Genomic DNA, 19,189 nt, shown 5'->3' with positions numbered 1-19,189 from the left:
CTGAGCAAGCATTAAGCAACAGTGCAGGGGAATACTCCCTGTTTAACGGGAAGTAAAAGGGGGAGTGTTTAGGGGGAGTGCTGGCCTAGTGGTTAGAGCAGCGCGCTTGCACTCAGAGAAGGATGCAAGTACCTGGTTCTATCCCCAGTGCCTGCACTCTGGGTCCCTGAGCAAGATCCTTAACCCCAGATTGCTCCCCGGGCACAGCACATGTCAGCCCACTGCTCCCCAAGGGTGATGGGTTAAAAGCAGAGAACAAATTTTGTTGTAATGTATTTTTCAATGACAATAAAGATGATATTACTATTACTAAAAACCTCCATCAGAAAGAGGCTCAGTGTGACCGCTCATCTGCCTTGACGAATTGGGGGTTAGAGAAGCCAGAACAGAGATAACTATGAACATTTGACAATTGTTTGAACTTTTTTAACAGTACTAACAAGTACTAACAAGTACTAACAGGTACTAACAAGTACTAACATGTACTAACAAGTACTAACAAGTACTAACAACACTGAACATGGGGGACAACCAACACCCCAGGAATTTAATTACTTTTTCTTTTTTTTCCAGCACTTTTTTGATTTTTTCCGACACCTCCTTCTGTCGTTTCAGTTTCGTAAGCAGCACAGAGCACTTTCTCATGTGGGAGGGGGACACCCTCTTTGACTCCTCATCAGACTCCACCACAGGATCAGAATCAGACGTCCCTGATTCCTGATAAGGAACAGGGACGCCTGAGTCCGGGTTACAGTCCGATGAGGAGTCAGTCCTCCTGCGCCTCTTTGCAGGGGCCTTTTTAGCTGGCCTGCGTGGGCCTGGCTCCGTCCAGGGGATCTGCTGGGCTGAGGACGAGGAACCGGCCTGACCTGGAGGAGTAGGGGGCTGATTTAGCTGGATCAGAGTTTCTGCCATCATGTTCCTGACCCTCATTGCCTCCTGCAGCGAGGGGTTTCGGCTGTAGAACCTGTCAGCTGTTTTGACGTCATGGCACATAGCCATGCTGACCTTCGCCCGCTCCTCAGGAGGCAAGAGGGTCTTGGCCTAAACAGGAAAATGAGTAAAGTTATATATGTGTGGAAGAACGTTTTTAATGTGAATGGACAGATTTAGCTGCAACCAAGCTAAGCCATACTTACACTGTTTGCAAGGGCGGTTCTTATAAGGGTGAAATTAATGTCACCCTTCAGCCCCATACTCCTCCAGGCCAACTTCAAGTACCGATTTATGTTTTTAAAGCAAAGCTTGCCCAGGGTAAAAAGAAGATACCGGTTCCTCGCCCCCAGTTTCTTCTTGATTTCCAGCAGTCGCTTGGCCCAGCTATACTCCCTGGTGGTTAAGGCCAGGTTGGCCTCCCCAAACTGGGTTGTTGTTTTGTGTTCTTCAACCTGTTAGCATGGAGTAAAAACAGGGATAGTTAATTTCCGCCACCTTCTGCCATGGTGGGGTCAGAAAGGATATTCTTATTTTATACTATCTTACACGAATGAGGACCCCCTCCTCTGTGAGGTCTTTTTCTGCTTGTTGAACCTCGTCTGACCGCATGTTGATAAACACGCTGGGCCTGTGCCCACTCAGACAGGCCCAGTAGGCCGTGATATACCCATAGAGTAGGTATCTCCTGCTGGTCCTCCTGGGGTCCTCCTCCAGGTGGAGTGAGTGAGTGAGTGAACCTGAGTGAAGTTGCCCCCCCCCCCCCCTCTTAAAATCAGACAAAATTGGTGTCAAATGTTTGTGCTACGTTTGTGCTGGTTTGTGCAGCAAAATTTTTTGTTTGTGCCGCTATAATTTTAAAGATATAAGCAAATGTTTCTAGAGGTCATCAAAGGTCAACTAGCCCCCCCACCTTTCTCAAATCAGACGAAATGGGTGTCAATTAACTCGACTCCATTTATGCTGGTTTGTACAGCAACAATTTTCATTTGTGCCGCTTTCATTTTAAAGGAGAAGTGCGGTCAACGAGGAAAAATCAGGGGATCATTAGCTATACCTAAAATTAAATGTTCGTGGTGATTTAATGAACTTAGGGTTAATCAATAAGAAAATAAAAGCATAAATTGTCGTCTCAATCACTGTGTATGGGCAATAATGGCCGCCTGACATCACATCATGTGAAGTCTTTGTGCGGTGAGGCACTGCGCTCTACAAGCTAATTTAATAGGAGCTGTTGTACTCAGCTGCGATCAACAATTATTTTGGATTTCCAGAGGACTTCACCATTGAAATTCATGAGAGCTATTGTTGAAGCAACAATGCCCACTTGCATGGCAGTTGGATGTTCCAATACTTTGGGTAAAAGTGGAAAAAAAACATAATTTTTTTCCACTTTTCCAATTCATGGTCCACCATGGGCTCTTCTGTTGGATTGCCTACTTGATGAGGGAGAATTTGCCATTGTGCTTTTAGCCAGAGAAAAAAAAACATCTGTAGCCAACATTTTAAGAAGAATGTCTTCAAGATGACATGAGAGCGAGACTTTTCGGAAGTTTTTTCTTTTTTAATAATGTAGAATTTGCCGGTACATTTGTTTACCCGACCAGAGGGGCGGAGTGATAGGACACACTCTGAAAGGATGCTCACTGTTGTGAGGCCCTCTTATTTTATGTGACTTTGATCCAATTTTTTCTATAGTCGCTTGTAAATTTCATGAGTTGCGGGTTACAGGATGTGATGTCAGGCGGCCATTATTGCCCATATACAGTGATTGAGACGACAATTTATGCTTTTATTTTCTTATTGATTATTCATTAAAATTTGTGGGGATTTAAATTCACTAAATCACCACGAACGTTTAATTTTAGGTATAGCTAATGATCCCCTGATTTTTCCTCGTTGACCGCACTTCTCCTTTAAAATTATAGCGACACAAACAAAAATTTTTACTGCACAAACGTAGCACAAACGTTTGACACCAATTTTGTCTGATTTGAAGAAAGTGGGGGGGGGGGGCTGTTTGACCATTTGGCCTCTAGAAACATTTGTTTAAATCTTTAAAATGATAGCTGAACAAACGAAAATTTTTGCTGCACAAACCAGCACAAACGTAGCACAAACGTTTGACACCAATTTGTCTGATTTGAGGAAGGTGGGGGGGCCAACTTCACTCAGGTAGTGAGTGAGTGAAAACCTACCCAGGATTTTCTCAATTTCAGCCGGTGTAGGTACCAGATTGACTCGGGCTGCCAGATTGGCTCGGGTGCTACCCGATGACGTCTACATATGGCAACTCAACTCAAACAAACTAGATTATGTGCCCGCGGTCTCCATTTGTTACAAATCAATTTTATTTTGTTAATTTACGGTTATTTTCCTGTAAATTAGTCGAGGCATGAAAACTTTTAACATCATTTTGGAATACTTGTGTGGTAGTCTGACAATTTAATCGGTAATTTTGCAGGATCAAAGAAGTTACAACCTTAGAGAAATTTAATTCCTCCAATTTTTTTTAAGTTGTGAAGGGAAATTAAACCATAAACTCATTTCATTTTTAATAAAAGTCAGCAGCCACATTTAATTTTATCACGGCATTCATCACTGTAAAATCAATAACGTTCATTCCTCCTTTTTGTACTGATGTTGTTCTTTCTGATCACATGTTTTTTTATTATTCCAGATGAAATTGTGATGAATTTGATTATTTTTTTATTGTGGTATTTGGTACATTTAAGATATATGCTGGATAAATTAGTCTGGCTAGCCCTTCCATTTTTGTTAACAATATTCTTCCAAACATTGAGCCAATTGTCAAATATTTGTTTTTTTTTTATTTATTTGTAAAATGGCTTGAATATTTGTTCAAGCTTTTGAGAAAAAAGAAACCGCTAAATTAACTTAATAAAATTGATTCGTTACAAATGCAGACCGCGGGCTCTATGTAGTTTGTTTGAGTGGTGTTTCCATAAGGTGACGTCATCGGGAGGCGCAAGGCCCATGGAGAATCTGGTGACGTCATCGGGAGGCGCAGGGACCATGGCGATTTTCTTCGTAAAATTGTCCGTTTACAAGCCGCAATCCCGCTCTCGAATAAAACCTACACCCCGCTATAATTACTTTAGTAAGTTGTCCAGACCAATTACAATATTTTGCGCAATTGAGCAAACGTTAAACCAACAATGTATAGTGACGTCATCAGAAGACGCAGGACCCGAGTCAATCTGGTACCTACACCGGGGCCACCTGGAGACATGTATTTATGTCATCAGGGCCCGGCATCTGAAGTATTTTTGACGTTTTACACGGCTCTGGTGGACAGTGATGTCCCGCCCTGTGTCCTTCCTCGCTTTCTCCAGGAGACGGAGGACCACCTTCATCCTCTCCCGGGTGAGACGGCAGTGCTTGGGACGCACCATTAATAAAAATTCCACAAACTGGGCTGCATTGTGCAGGTAATAGCGGATGGTTGTGATTTTAAATCCACTCTTGTGCATAACTGCAACATAACTGCGACATACATCTGCCGTGAGTCAGGTTACCGCACAGTGGCAGCCCAGTGCTCCCCCAGGGGATGGGTAAAGATGCAGAAGTGAATTTCTCCATTGTGAGATCAATAAAGTTCTATTATTAATATAAATTATAAAGCAGCGCCCGATCTGATGAACGTTGAATTGGGGCTTTTTTCCCACTTTGAAAAAGTTTGCATTTGAACTTACCAGCAACAGAGACAGATGGTAAAAACTTATCAATTAAACCAAATATATTCAAAATATGTCTGTTATCTAGATATATCCTCTATTTTCTTTTGAAGATATGGAAATGTGGAGAGATAAACCCCACCCTTATTTTTTTTAATCTAAGATACTCTGTCTGCATCATAAAACAGCAAAATTGTACATTCAAGGGACTGCAAATACATGTACTGTATTTACTTTGCACTGGAAGTAGAAGCGTCACTGACACTGACAGCATTTCAAATACTAAATTCAAACTTCAACAAATGTACAACTGGGTTGTAGATGTTCTCCTTAGCCCATTTTATGTAATTTATCTTAACATTCCAAACACATTTCTTACATCATATATCTAAAGTGTAGACAACAGCTTCTCCTTACCTACATCCTCTGAGACAACTAATTATTTCCCTAACAATAGTGAGATTTCAATGTTTAAATGTGCAGTAAACCTTTATACATAAGGAGCATGGAGGACCCAATACAGTACTTTGAGTAAGATTAGTGACACCAAAACTGAATTGTTTCATGAGTGGTTGTCCATTTCATCACTCAAATGAGAACAATATACTATTGGTATATACTAGTAAGACTATTAAAGAACAGCAGATTAAACGTTAAGATATGTTAAGGCCTATATTAAATACATTTTACGACAACATCAACAGATTAAATCATTTTTACTTTTTTGGTGTACAAAATTACCCTCGTAATGAAGTAATATTTTTTGGGCTAAGCCCCTGATGATAAGAATGTCTAGCTCTGCCTCTGGTTTGCACTAATTTACTAATAGACAGCGTGGAAATCTTTGTACAATAAAAGCAATGTAAATAGTGTTCCTCGGTTGTATTTGTCGTAATTCTAATTCTAGAAGTAAAAATAGAGAAATAAATAGCACTATCATTTTGTGAAATCCTAATTATGCTATTATAAATAAGCAAAAGTCTAAACAAAATATAGCAGTTGTTTAGGCAGCATATAGTCTTGTTGTGTTGTATATCATGTAAAAGAAATATCACCTGCTATTTATACCTGAACTGCATCAAAGGGTCAACAAAAATGAAAGCAATAATGACAACGAAATATTGGTAAAAGGGAAACCCTCACCTTTTCTTTTTCAGGCAGCTGTGGCTAAGAATCTGAATTTTTAATAGTCTAAGCTTACAGTCTTTGCTTTTCCATCTTTCCAGCAGTCTTCAGAACTCCTGCCTGGCACAGAATATTTAGTTTTAGAAAACAGATTAGGTTTCTGTTGATAAATGCATTATACTTCAGAATTAGATGCTATTTTGAGATGCTAATGTTTGTTACTTACAAGTTCCATAAATCAAAACTCTCCCGCCTGCTTCTTTACAGAACTGCACTCAGCAGCTTTCACCTATTTTACTGCAGATAATATTTAGTTTCTTAAATGGGACTAGTTTCGTAGCCTAGTATTGATTGTGGTAACCGGCCGCGGTATCCCTGTATGTATCAAAACTGAAATCTCAGCTCCAAGCAAGCACCCACACAGACGCACTAGAAAACAGCCAATCAGAAAGAGGGAAGGCGGGATTTAAAGCAGTATAACCAATGACAGTGGAGTTAAACAGCACAGAGCACAGTCAAGTGTGCTGCAGATTTAAAGGGGCAGGACAGATTGGCCAGCGTGAGGCAGCGGAGCTGGGAGCTGCGAGAGGAAAAGTAGGGCAGAGTGAGGGCACGTTATGTGGATCATGTAACCAGCCAGGGTAGATCTAACTTATTATTATTTTGGACATGCATCATGCACACACACACACACACACCAACAAACACACACACATAAATAATAAAAAAATAAATAAAAAAAAACACTGACAAAAGGGCACTTTGGGCACCAGGGGGCAAAGGGGCAGGTGCTCAAGCCCCCTCCGCCCCCCCCCCCCCCCCCGCACGTTCCTGATGTACTGGTCCCATGAAGATGGAAGATTGCATGAGTGGCCAAAAGACACACTTAGAGCCGTTTGTGGCTCGTCATTTTAAAGACGACTGCCTCGGTGCTCCGGGGGAGGGTGTCTTTGGCTCTTCACGGCCGCTATTCTTCTTTAGATTTTAACGGCAGCTTGCATCCATTATTGTTGCACTACTGCCATCTATTGGATCCTAATATCTATTCCTCAAATTCTCTGATCCCAGTATTTTTTTTAAACCGAAGAATCTTCTTTTTCCTCTAAATACTATTTAGTTTATAAACCACACTCTCAATTTTAAATTCCTATTAAAACCTAATTCCGTTATTAATAATCTTTGATTTAAATATCTTCTACAATTAATAAAAACATGTTCTATTGTTTCTACATCATGACACCAACTACAAAAACCAGTAAGATGTTTCCCCATTTTACAAAGACTTCCATTTAAAACAAACTGTGACCGGTTCTTATTCTATTTATAATTATCTCCTCCCTCCTGTTTATTCCTCTAATCCTAACTACATCAACTGTATTTTGTATCCTATACAAGTACCTTCCATTTATTTCATTATCCCACCTACTTTACTGGCATATCAATCTTTTTTTTTAATAGCTTCCTTAGGCAACCTATCTGCTCTTTCATTACCCAAAATACCTACATGAGCAGGAGTCCAAAATAATATTACATTTTTATTTTGTTCACATATTCTATGATGAACAGCCATAACCTCATATATATTTTGATGATTATTTGTACATCCCTTTTGAATACTCTATGCAGATAATCACTACAAATTATTTTATTTATATTAGTATCCTCCACCCATTCTCAAGCTAATAATATAGCACATAATTCTGCTGCATATATACTGAGATAATTAGATGTCCTTTTTGAAATAATCTTTGTCAGGAATCACCACTGCTATACTAGTTGCTTCACTCTTTGTCTTTTTATTTTCATGTATCTATGTCTACATGTGTTGTCTTTTACTTTCCTGTATCTGTTTATTCACTTGTGTGTAAATGCGCCCCAACAATAAAAAAAAAAATTTATGAGAAATTTTACCCACTGCTGCTTTTTTTAGATGCTGCTAGCAGAGCTGGAGAAAACAAAAACTAAGTAGGTTGATGCAGCATCAGAGCCCCCATCACTGACAAGTTCATTTGTGAAACTAACAAAAGATGATACCATCAATCTCTCATTCAGTCGATTTTCAAAAAGACCATGAAATCATTTTAATAGTACTTGCTTATATTACATAATAACCACAGCAATTTTGTTTACATGCATGTTTTAGATTTTATTCTTTCAGCTTGGGCTTTTTTTTTTAACTGCCAACAGGTGAGCTCTAAAGGCAAAATCATCTTCATGTCCTGGGGGTGGGAAGTGGGCCCTTATACAGCTGACTGCACACGAGGGTATCACAGCCCTGGTATCTTTGCCTAAATAGTCCCAACACCATCTCACAAATTGTCTATAGGCTATATGCCTATGGTGTTGCTTGTATTGGGACCAAGCAACCTGCAATGTCCAAGCATTTAGACACACCGCTTCCACACCAGGATGGTCTGTGTCAGGGATTTGTCCATCCATCTCCTCTCTGCCTTCTTCCATCTTAGCAACAACCAAGCTGATGTCCTGGCAACAGATGCACTCTCTCACAGAATCCATTATTGGCAGTGAGAACAGGAACACCTAAAAAATAAGATTGATTAATTGTATATTATTACTCAGTGTACATTTTTGATATATTATTATTTTTGACTTTTGTTATGCTTGTATGTAGGTAGGCTAAATATTATTATATGTACCGATACTGTTTATAAATTGTTGTCAAGTGATTCTTTACGATAAGTAGCACCTCATCATTGGGCCTAACTAGGCCATGGCATAAATTCATTTTTAGTTGTGAATAAATGCTCATTCATTTTAGTGATACATTTTGTCCTCATCTCTTTATTTAAGATAAGATAAGATAGACGTTATTGATCTCACAGTGGAGAAATTCGGTTGTCACGTCGGCTCAATAAAAGTGCAAAAGTTGGAAAAAGACCGATTATCCTGGCGTTTAGAATAACACAAAACAGCGCAAGAAGACCTCGTTTATTTATTTTTATTTTCGAATTTTGTAAACAGCTGCCGATTAAACTAAATGTTACAACCCTGATATGTTTTACCTAAAAATCAATTATAAGCGCCGTGAAAATGGCAACAATGCGCGCTCTCGAGAAAGGGGGGGGGGGGGGGGAGCAGATTTTCACAGGGGAACTGAATTTCGCACTACACCGGCATTTTAGCCATTAAATATCGAAGGTGCCTAAAAGAAAATGATGTCAACATACGAAAAATATTTGAACTGCGTAGTTAAAAGAAAAAACGTGTCCTACCATTCATCTAATCTCCCGACGTGCAATCTCCACTCCTGGTCCGACTTGGAAGGCTGTTGTTGTCCGCTGCCTTCTCTTCATCTGAAACGTCTGGGTCGAACATGTGAGGCTCCAGACACAAATATTCTTCCTCCGATACATCAGAATGGTCTCCTGGTAGGAATCGCTCGGTTGAATTCGAAATTTCCCTTTCAGATTTCTTGTTTTGGCTATCACATGTAGCGCAGTAAACCGCAATCAGAATCTTTTCCGATTTTCTCTTAAATGTGAAAAAATAAAAAAATAAATTCGGTAGTATATTTATTTCTTCATATTTTGCTATATATATACGTAAGGTTAAGTCAAACTGACGGACGCTTCATAACCGGTTTAAAAAGTACAACAAAATCCCGTCCCGGCTTATTTATGTCTATTACAAAGCCCATATAGGTCTCCATGTAATAATATACTGACGTGTCCTTATATTTCTTACTAATTAGAAATGTGAACATTGTTGTCTTCCGGTCTCATGTAGGAATAGAAACAGGTTAGGTTAGATATGGTAGGTAATGGTAGGTTTGGATTTGTAATTATCGACTGCTTCAAGGGTTAGAGGGTGTATTCTCTCTAGACTTTACAGAATACTTTAATGTCCTTTTGTCATTTTGTAATAAACTAAACTGAAGATTAACGGGCCAACCCTTTTACAGTGATGAATGTTGTTGAATCACGGGGCACACTTAGTGTTTTCTTTTCTTTTCTTATTTTATACTTTTGTACAGAACTGTATCTATGCGTAGATGGTCTGAGGAAGACGACGTATAGTTTCTTCTTTATTAAGAAAAGAATCCTTATTTGGTGTGCATCACTTCAGCTTGTCCAATTCAGGTAGAGTACTTCATTAACTCATGCTTGTGTTTCTTGTTCTCGGCAGTGTGCCATTTTGTCGCCTGCTTTCAAAGTGAGGGAGTTCTCCATCACAGATGTCGTCCCATACTCCATCTCCCTAAAGTGGAATTCAGCTGTGGAGGAGGGACTGAGGTATGAACGCATTCACTGTCATCCCAGAACAACAGGGCCTTTCTCCTCCTCTCATGTCTGCTCGACTGAGAGGACCACTTTGATCCTCATGGACGACAATCATTGTTAAAAGTCTCGCCGACGGTTTCCGGCTGAATGGCGGTGGAGTAAGTTGTGTCTTGGCGTGCTCCTGCGGGGTTAGCTGTTTATTGTTCGATTATTACCTGGCACTTTTTTTCGACTTCAAGAGATACGTAACCTATACAGTGATCACTATCTTTCTTTTCCTGGATACTAAAATGCCACCAAAGCCTGTTAAAGGAGGAAATTCGATTCAGTCCCACCTGCGGCCTGGTCCTCGTGGCGAGTCCTCGACCTGTGCTGAGTCATCCCCTGGGTCGGGGGCAGCGGCCCGTGCCGCTGCAATTAGTGATACCAGCAGTCTTAAACAGGAGCTGCTTGCGGCTCTCCGGGAGGACTTTACTGCTATACTTAAAGCAGAGTTTCATGCTGTTCTTGGTGAAAGTCTTTCTTCGATTAAATCCGAGCTGCTATCCTTCAAGAAGGAATTGTCCTCTGGCCTCACTGCGGTGCAGGAGAGTTTTATGGGGCTAAACGCAACGGTTGCTGAGATGGAGAAATCCTTATCCACCTGCACTGATGACATCGGTAGCCTCCGGAAGACGGTAGACACCCTTACTAAAACTGTGGCACAGTTGGAGGATAAACATGATGACTTGGAGTCCCGGTCCCAGCGTCAAAACATCCGCATCACTGGAGTCCCGGAGGATGACCCTTTATCGGCCTCGACGGCTGCGGTCTCTCGGTTGCTAAAGGAAGCCTTCGGTTTCGCGGAGGAACCGCTGGTAGACCGCGCTCACCGTATCCCGATCCCCAAACCCAAGGCAGGTGAACGCCCTCGCCCCATCGTAGCTAAGCTACATTACTACACTGACTGTGTGAAAATCCTGTCGAAGGCAAGGGAGCTGCAGCGGATCAAGATGAACGGTATGACTATCTTCGTTTTCCCCGATTATACTGCCAGGACGGCCCGAGCACGAGCAGCCTTTACAGACTGCCGTCGCCGGCTCCGTGGCATTGAGGGGGTCCGGTTCGGCTTGCTTCATCCGGCCCGATTGCGGATTTCCCATGGTGGAACCACGCAAGTTTTCACCTCTCCGGAGGAGGCCAATATCTACATCGGGTCTATTACCAAATAAGAGCTATAATCACAAAGATTTGTTTCACATTCTGGGAACTTTGTTTGGTCTGGTTAAATAATATTTTCACATTAAGAAGAAATGGGAAGTAGGGAAAGGGAAATAAAAAAAAAATGGACTGTTTCGAAATGGTTGCAGTTTACTTGTGTATTTCAAATATTGGTTGCTTTCTGTGGGTGTTGTTGATTTCCTAGAATAGTGCCTACTGTATATTTAAATTTTTTCTCTATTCTGCTGAATCTGCAGGACTCGGCAAGTATCACAGGGAGTTTTTTTTGTTGTTGTTGTTGCGCTGTTTGGCTGTAAGGATAACTTTTCTAGTGGCTCCTGTTGGAGTCTGCACGGTCCCTTCATTTGGGGAAGGGCAGAGTGGAAGCATGGGGTGGGGGAAATTGTTTGTATATGTCTTATTTTTTTTATTTTTTTATTTTTTTATTTTTTTTGTTTGTTTGTCCCTTCTTGGGGTTGGAGGGGGTGGCAATATCCTTCAACTTCTGTTATAAACAACTGGTCACATGTCCGTTGACTTGAAAACTTCTTCAGCTCCTGTTAGATTCCTAAGTTGGAATGTTAAAGGTCTTAATAGTCCAGTGAAACGATCTAAAATAAACTCTCATCTGAAGCGCCTAAACCCTGATATAGTATTTTTTACAGGAAACACATCTGCAGAACGCAAATTGGTCCAAGCTCAAATATTCATGGTTTGGAGAGATTTACCACTCGGGCTTCAACTCGAAAGCTAGAGGCCTAGCCATATTATTTAATAGGAAGGTTAATTTCACTGCCTCAGTAATAATGCAAGACACGAACGGCAGATTTCTTATAATTGCAGGTACTCTGTTCCATACTCCAGTCTTGCTAGTGAACATTTATGCACCAAACTTTGATAATCCTGATTTTATAAATAATCTATTTAGCACATTTCCCTTTCTTGACTCTCATTTGTTGATTCTAGCTGGGGACTTAAACTGTGTATTGAACCCAGCATTAGATCGCTTAGATAATTTTTTTATTGATGGCTCTTTAATGCACCGAGTCACATCTTCTGAATACCATCCGATTATTATTTCTGATCATTCCCCTTTAAGCCTTGATATGAACTTCATGAATAAACCTCGTTCTTGCCCCTGTTGGAGATTTAATAGTCTCCTGTTATCAGATGAAACATTCAATAAATTTATCCTATCAACAATTGATGATTTCCTTACGTTTAACAAGAGCGACTCAGTTTCTTTCTCATTATTATGGGAAACATTAAAAGCCTATCTTCGGGGTCAGATTATCTCTTTTTCAGCTAATATTACTAAAAATAGACATGCTAAGATATCAGAAATATCATCAAAAATTCAGGAAATCGACAGGCAAAATGCCACGAATCCGTCACTCGCTTTACTGAAGCAACGACTGGATCTTCAGACTGAACTCGATCTCCTAACAACTTCTGATGCGGAGCGTCTTTTGATTCGATCTCGAGCCTCTTATTATGAGCATGGAGAAAAACCAAGTAGGCTTCTGGCGCATCAACTGAAACGAAAAGCTAGCTCTCGTACAATATCACAAATTAAAGATCAGTTAGGCAATCTCGTTTCCGATCCTGTTTCTATCAGTGACATTTTTAAGAAATTTTATTGTAATCTGTATAAATCTTAACTACAATCTGGCTCGGATGATTTATTTGCCTTTCTTCAGAATATTGACATCCCTAGGATAAATAAATTGGTTTCTGATCAACTTGATGCGCCCATTACATTGGAAGAAATTTTTACATCAATCAATAATATGCAGAGTGGTAAGGCCCCCGGCTCGGACGGATTTCCTGCCGAATTTTTAAAAAAATTCAAAGACAAGATGGCCCCTCTTCTTCTCGAGGTCTATAATGAATCTCTAGGACGTGGCCGGTTGCCCCCCACCTTGGCTCAGGCTTCAATTTCTCTCCTGTTGAAGAGGGGTAAAGATCCCACTGCTTGCGAATCTTATAGGCCCCTGTCACTCTTAAATGTGGATTTTAAGATTTTGGCTAAAATACTCGCTACTCGGCTTGAGATGGTGCTTCCTCAGATTATTTCGCACGAACAGAATGGATTCATCAAAGGTCGCCATTTGTTCTTTAATATTCGTACAGTATTGAATACAATTTTTTCAGCTCATTCCCCCACGTCTCCGGAGGTGATAATTTCTCTTGACGCCGAGAAAGCCTTTGATCGAGTGGAATGGGAGTACCTCTGCCGTTCTCGATAGGTTTGGTTTTGGAGGGAGGTTTTTGGCCTGGATCAAGCTACTTTATTCATCTCCTCAAGCTTGTATTGTCACTAACTCCGTCCAATCTGATTATTTTCCGTTGGGACGTGGTACTAGACAGGGTTGTCCTCTTTCTCCTCTCTTGTTTGTGTTAGCCATTGAACCTCTTTCTGCTGCGCTAAGATCCCTCTCTTCTTTCCATGGAATTATCCGCTCTGGTGTTGAACTTAAACTCTCCTTATATGCAGACGACCTTCTCTTATATGTTTCGGATCCCTTACATAGTCTTCCTCCAATTCTGGATTTTCTTGAAATATTTGGATCTTTCTCTGGTTACAAAATTAATTTGCTTAAAAGTGAATGCTACCCAGTGAATTCATTGGCTTTGGAACTTGGGCAGTCTGACATTCCTTTTAGACTCAGCCCTTCGGGGTTTAGGTACTTGGGAATTAATATTACTCGTACTCTGCCCTCAATGTTTTCTCAGAATTTTGCCCCCCTAGTCTCTCAAATCGCATCAGAGTTTCGGAGATGGAACTCTATCCCTCTTTCACTAATTGGCAGAATTAATGTTATTAAAATGAATGTTCTACCTAGATTTCTTTTTTTATTTCAATGTATCCCTTTATTCTTACCTAAACAGTTCTTCAAGTCCCTGGATCAGATGGTTTCTTCATTTTTATGGAACAATAAGGCCCCCAGATTGAGGCTTTCGCTATTGCAACAGTTCACCACAAGTGGTGGTCTTTCCTTACCCAATTTTGCAATGTATTACTGGTCTTCACATATTCATAAATTGATTTATTGGCTAAATTCACCCAATCTGTTCTGGTGTAAACTTGAAATTCAATCGATATCTACATCTTTTTTACCTGCCTCAATTATCTATTCATCATTACCAATTAAACTACCCTCTGTTACTACAAATCCTATAGTGCTCTCTACGCTTAAGATCTGGTCACAATTTAGGTCCCATTATAAATTTATGTCTCCCTCTAATAAAATGCCGTTATTAAAAAATCCTATATTTTCTCCTGCGACCACTAATGTTGGCTATAGAGTTTGGCATGAGAGAGGCATTTGTACAATGAGAGATCTCTACAAAGATGGTCTATTTCTTAGTTTTACGGAGTTGTCTTCAAAATTTAACCTACCTACTTCTCATCTGTTTCTCTATTTTCAAATTAGACATTGTGTTTATTCGTTGTTCCCAAATTTCCCAACTCTTCCTGTCGACCCACCATGGGTCGACCTACTAGTTTTGAAACCCAATCTGAAATCACCCCTTTCTAATATATATGGAAAACTTATGGGAATTGAGCCTGACTCATCGGGTAAATCCAGAACTCTTTGGGAACGTGAATTGGGTGTTGAGCTGTCTGATTCATGGTGGGATAAAGTTATTCTCAGTATACGCCAAAGTACACCATGTGCCAGGTTACAGCTTGTAGTTTAAAGTGATAAACAGAGTCCACTTCTCAAAATCCCGTCTTTCTACAATTTTTCCTTCGATTTTGGACCAGTGTGATCGGTGCCGGACCTCTCCCTGCAACTTAAGTCATATGTTTTTCTTTTGCCCAAGTTTACAAAAATTTTGGGACTATGTCTTTTCCACACTCTCAGGGGTCTTTGGAATCCAGATCCGAAGCGATCCGCTAATTGCCATTTTTGGAGTTCCAGGGACCTCACTTAATCTGTCGCCCCTGCAGGGGGAGGTCTTGGCTTTCTGTTCTCTCCTTGCCAGGCGATGCATTTTACTCTGCTGGAAATCTCCTATAGCTCCTTCTACTTCTCAATGGCTTAATACTGTTAGATCATGCTTAAAGGTAGAAAAGATTCTATTAACAGTAAAAGGTAATTCAGCAAGATTTACTCACAAGTGCCCTCTTATGACATACATAAAATCTCTGCCTTTATAATGTATAGATTGATGTGACTGACCCATCATGTCATGTGACTTAAATTTACAGAATAATTGATTGAAATGCTGTTGCCTTTTAGCTTTTCTATGTCGTCCAACCCCTTCACCTGTTGAATGTGCCATTCTTAGCAGCAGACACTATTAAACTATGAAAACATTTTTTATCATTTAAATCCACCTTAAAGAACATGAATTATAAACAAAAAGCGCTAATTCATCTCACTAATTATCATTTAAAGTAGCAATTGATGGCAGTGTATCGATATAGATTTCTGAAGCTTAATAGCCACTGTTAAAAAAAACAACAAAAGGAAAACCTCTCCCTTCCTCTAAAGTCTTGACCTTCATTCGGGAAGGGACATTCACGTTGTAAGCCTGTTTACAATAATCACAGGGAGCTTAAATACCCACTATAAGTTCCACTAATTACAGACAGCCATCTGTCCATCGTTGCCTGTGTTATGTCTATGTATTAGATTAAATCCTCCCTTTATGCTTGTTTTCGCTCCAACTTGTCAAAGTTAAGAAGGTTCAAAGAGCCAGCCAACTGCCCTTTGCCTGGTAATGCAGTAAACATTTCAGATCAAGGACAGATCTTCTATTCTGTAATTATCATGTTGGTGCAAAGCTCCTCTGTTAGTGATAAGCAAAGGTGGGAGGAGTTGACACCCATCTTCCAGAGCTTGACCAGAACCAAGCGAACCAAGAGAGACACACAGACACAGGTGTTCCCAGCGGTGCAAGATGTTGATTTTGGTCCTCTTCTGGAGCAGTTTTGGACCTGCGGGAACTGGTTAGACTGTAATGATAGAGTTTGCGTTGTTTTTCTGATTATTATTTGCATTTATATGTGGCTGTTGTGCGGCTCTTCTGATTGATGCCCCCCTGTAATTCAGCCGCCACGGTGCTGCAGAACACGCCCTGCTTTGAGGACGACTTGGCTGTGGCGCTGCACGATGCCACGGGGAAAGATGGTCAACTCGTGAACAGCAGCACGGCTTTGTTTGGAATCTGCACGGGGTCTGATAATTCATCCCAATCAGCCCTGACAGAGCTCAGTGCAGGAATCCGGAGGAAGAACAGAGCACGCGTTGAGTTTCTGCATCCATCTGCAGGTACAATCTGGGATTTGAACCATTTCTAGCTTTTTTTCTTTTTTATTATTATTATTATTATTATTATTATATTTGTCAAGCATGATGTCTTTTCTCTATTAGTGCTCGTATCAGAAAAGGATGATCAGGAGGCTGTCATGGTAACCTTTGACCTCCCTCAGTCCCCATTATTAAAGCTAAAACCTGTGCTGGTCTTGGCGTTCAAAAAGGCCCTCACAGATGAAGACCTGGACGTCACTTTCTCCAGTCTGTCTCTTCAGCCACACACACAGGTACAGAAAAAAAACGTATTCTGTTGTAAAAAGATGCTATACTAATTTGCACATCATGAATGGCACCAATACAGAGGCAGATCTAAGAGGATTTGGGGCATGAAGCAGAATTTGATAAAACTAGGGCTGAACAATTAATCGCATTTTCAATATAATTGCGATTTGGAAATTGTGTTCTTTTAAATTTGACATTAAGTGAATCAGACGCATCCTTTAAGTGTCGGTAAACTGTTTAAAGTAGGTTTGCCTCCACATGGAAGGGAAGGCAGTTGCAGCAGTGAGATAATCTGTTAATCTGATAATTATTTTAACTAGTTTGCAGTAACATCCCCCATATGCGTGAAATGTTCCTCCTGCAGAGACGCTTCAGAAAACGGATTCGAGGGCAACATTAAACCTTCTAATTAATATTAGACTAATATTTTCCTCAGCACAGCGTGTATGCTTGTCGGTTTAATTAAGAAAATGATTTCTGTTAAATTTGTTATTCACAAGCCTTGAAAGCAAGCAGAGCAGCAGCTTTGCTTGTTTATTCCTCAGGCTAGCAGTGATTTATGCCATTGTTTTCTGAATTCATTGCCCTTGTGTGCCTCAAAGTTGCGGGTTTCGCTGTGTCGTGACCACAAGTTTTGTTTCCCAGTCTGCCTGCGCTTCAGAGGGAACGCTGTACATATTGCTGACAGGAAAATCATCAGAAGGAAACGCTGATCAGCGATGGGAGATTTCTGTCCAGGCAAAATCCCCAAATATGAGTAAGATCTGTTATTCCTCTTTACTCTCAGTGTCGTGTGTCGTATCCGACCTCTGGGTGTTTCCTGTCATGCAGAGCAAAACCTGAAAGACGTCCTCATTGGTGGGAAACCCGGAAGCATGACTCCACTTCTGCTTTTCTCTGTAGAAACAGGAACTAATGGCAGGTTGGTTTGGGTTTCACATAATTTTTTTTTTTTTTAAATGATGATGTTCTGAGTGATCAGTTCTCGGTGATCTCTCTGTCCCAAACGCGTAAACAGGTCAGGTTCATCGGTGGCCCCCTTGCAGGCAACTTCACGCTCCTTCCTCTGTGAGCTGAGGCGATTCCTTGACGCCGTCCTGCCCCAGCACCGCAGTGACACCCCTCTTGTGCGACATGACTCCCTGCAGTCCCTTCCTCGCCTGGCTCTTGACCCGTCCACCAGCGAGACCCTGCTGGCAGGAATCATTAACTCCTCGGCCTCCACTGTGTTTTCCTTTCACAGCTGGAGCTCCAGCATCCCGGCGCGTCCGGGACAGCTGGCCCTCTCCCCTGCTCTGCTGGAGGAGGTCGGGCAGAGGCTGGAGAAGAATGAGCAGCAGATAAGGGAGTTGATAAGGCAGGAAACGGTAACTCAAAGCGTGTCAGAGAAGCTGGGGAGGCTCAGAGAACTCAGCGGTTTTCAGAGGCAGGACCCAGCAGCAGAAGGTGTGTGGAAGAGAAGCATGAGCCAGAGAATCGTGTTGTCGAAGCATGCCGAAACAAACCAGTATCCTCCTTTCTGCTTCAAACAGGAGAGAGCCAGTACAACGGCTTCCTGCTCCTGAAGGCCCTGCAGATGGTCACCCGTACGTACAACATACAGAGAAGGCTGAGGGTCACCAGATCTGCCCCCTCAACCAGCCAACGCATCTGCGGGCTGGTGAGTCTCACCATGTCGTTCGAGGGTTTCTTCCTGGTCCCCAAGGAGGGCGACATCGGCAACTGCCGCGGCTCGTGTGCCTTCCCGATGTCTAACGGCAACAACCACGCCGTCCTGCTCAACTCCTACATAGAGCGGGGCAACGTGAACGAGCGGGCGCCCTGCTGTGTGCCCGTGGCCTACGACCCCATGGAGGTGATAGATTGCAATGAAGAGGAGACCTTCATCATCATCAAGCCGGACATGGTAGCCAAGGAGTGCGGCTGCCGCTGAACCAGTTTCATGAGCAGCTGAGCTCTGTTCTCCAGAGGGGGAGAGAGTTGCCGTCTTGTGTCGCATGCAGTGGTAGATTAACAGTGAATGCACATTGTTTGAGTAGATTTCTATAGATTTTACTTTCACATAACCTGATGCATGTTAGATTAGTTAGTTTTGTCTCAATCGAAAGCATCAGTGATAAATACTTATTCTCCATGTCACATTTCCTGCGCTCACAGAATACAATAAAATAGCCGCAGGCAAAGCCAGTCTACTTTTGTTATGGTTTATTCAGGAATCCGATGAAAGAAATCAGTTAATTAGCTTCTTATTCCTTTTTTCCCTCTTTAGCTTTCGGTTTCAGGATCGCTTTCCTGCCGATCGGCTTTTTCCTTCTCCGTATCACCACGAGTTCTTCGGATCCCCACCAACTCGTGACGCTGTCCCATATCGAAAACTCAGGGCAGGAAAACAGCAAACAGCATACAGTCTTAACTGCAAGACAGTTTTCACAGCTGCATA

At 41.5% G+C, this 19,189-nt stretch overlaps 2 protein-coding genes across 5 annotated transcripts; one reads left to right on the top strand and one right to left on the bottom strand.

Moving 5' to 3' along the window:
* Window positions 1-245: 245 nt before the first annotated feature.
* Window positions 246-10,420, bottom strand: LOC118562918. Of its 2 annotated transcripts, XR_004930885.1 has the most exons (3): window positions 10,333-10,420; window positions 1,140-1,388; window positions 246-1,044 (listed from the first exon to the last, which is right to left on the bottom strand). XR_004930885.1 is itself a non-coding variant. In XM_036136166.1 (2 exons), exons 1-2 carry the CDS (start codon window positions 1,194-1,196, stop codon window positions 496-498), a joined length of 606 nt encoding a protein of 201 aa, XP_035992059.1. In that variant the 5' UTR covers window positions 1,197-1,387; the 3' UTR covers window positions 246-495. The 2 variants fall into 2 exon arrangements, 1 of the variants encoding a protein (XP_035992059.1); XM_036136166.1 differs by lacking the exon at window positions 10,333-10,420 and having other exon boundaries at window positions 1,140-1,387.
* On the top strand, window positions 10,037-18,936 carry LOC105927892 (muellerian-inhibiting factor). Of its 3 annotated transcripts, none has more exons than XM_036136163.1 (7): window positions 10,037-10,996; window positions 16,264-16,482; window positions 16,585-16,754; window positions 17,395-17,506; window positions 17,581-17,671; window positions 17,768-18,195; window positions 18,282-18,936. In XM_036136163.1, the coding sequence occupies exons 1-7, from the start codon at window positions 10,288-10,290 to the stop codon at window positions 18,680-18,682; spliced, it is 2,130 nt and encodes a 709-aa protein (XP_035992056.1). In that variant the 5' UTR covers window positions 10,037-10,287; the 3' UTR covers window positions 18,683-18,936. The 3 variants fall into 3 exon arrangements, with proteins under 3 accessions (XP_035992056.1, XP_035992057.1, XP_012720318.2); XM_036136164.1 differs by lacking the exon at window positions 10,037-10,996 and adding an exon at window positions 15,956-16,168; XM_012864864.3 differs by lacking the exon at window positions 10,037-10,996 and adding an exon at window positions 16,014-16,160.
* The last annotated feature ends 253 nt before the right edge of the window (window positions 18,937-19,189 follow it).

Source organism: Fundulus heteroclitus, chromosome 4 (assembly GCF_011125445.2).
Source record: "Fundulus heteroclitus isolate FHET01 chromosome 4, MU-UCD_Fhet_4.1, whole genome shotgun sequence".
In the NCBI taxonomy this organism is placed as follows: Eukaryota; Metazoa; Chordata; class Actinopteri; order Cyprinodontiformes; family Fundulidae; genus Fundulus; species Fundulus heteroclitus.
Note: the sequence above shows the minus strand (reverse complement) of the source record. Positions and strands in the feature narration are given on the sequence as shown.

Bases quoted from the DNA above. Each gene is read 5' to 3' on its own strand.
- LOC118562918 (XM_036136166.1), bottom strand. From the start codon at position 1,196: ATGGGGCTGAAGGGTGACATTAATTTCACCCTTATAAGAACCGCCCTT. The intron at 1,045-1,139 runs GTAAGTATGGCT...TTTCCTGTTTAG, and splicing joins GAACCGCCCTTGCAAACAGT to GCCAAGACCCTCTTGCCTCC.
- LOC105927892 (XM_036136163.1), top strand. From the start codon at position 10,288: ATGCCACCAAAGCCTGTTAAAGGAGGAAATTCGATTCAGTCCCACCTG. The intron at 17,507-17,580 runs GTAAGATCTGTT...CCTGTCATGCAG, and splicing joins GGCAAAATCCCCAAATATGA to AGCAAAACCTGAAAGACGTC. The intron at 17,672-17,767 runs GTTGGTTTGGGT...ACGCGTAAACAG, and splicing joins GAAACAGGAACTAATGGCAG to GTCAGGTTCATCGGTGGCCC.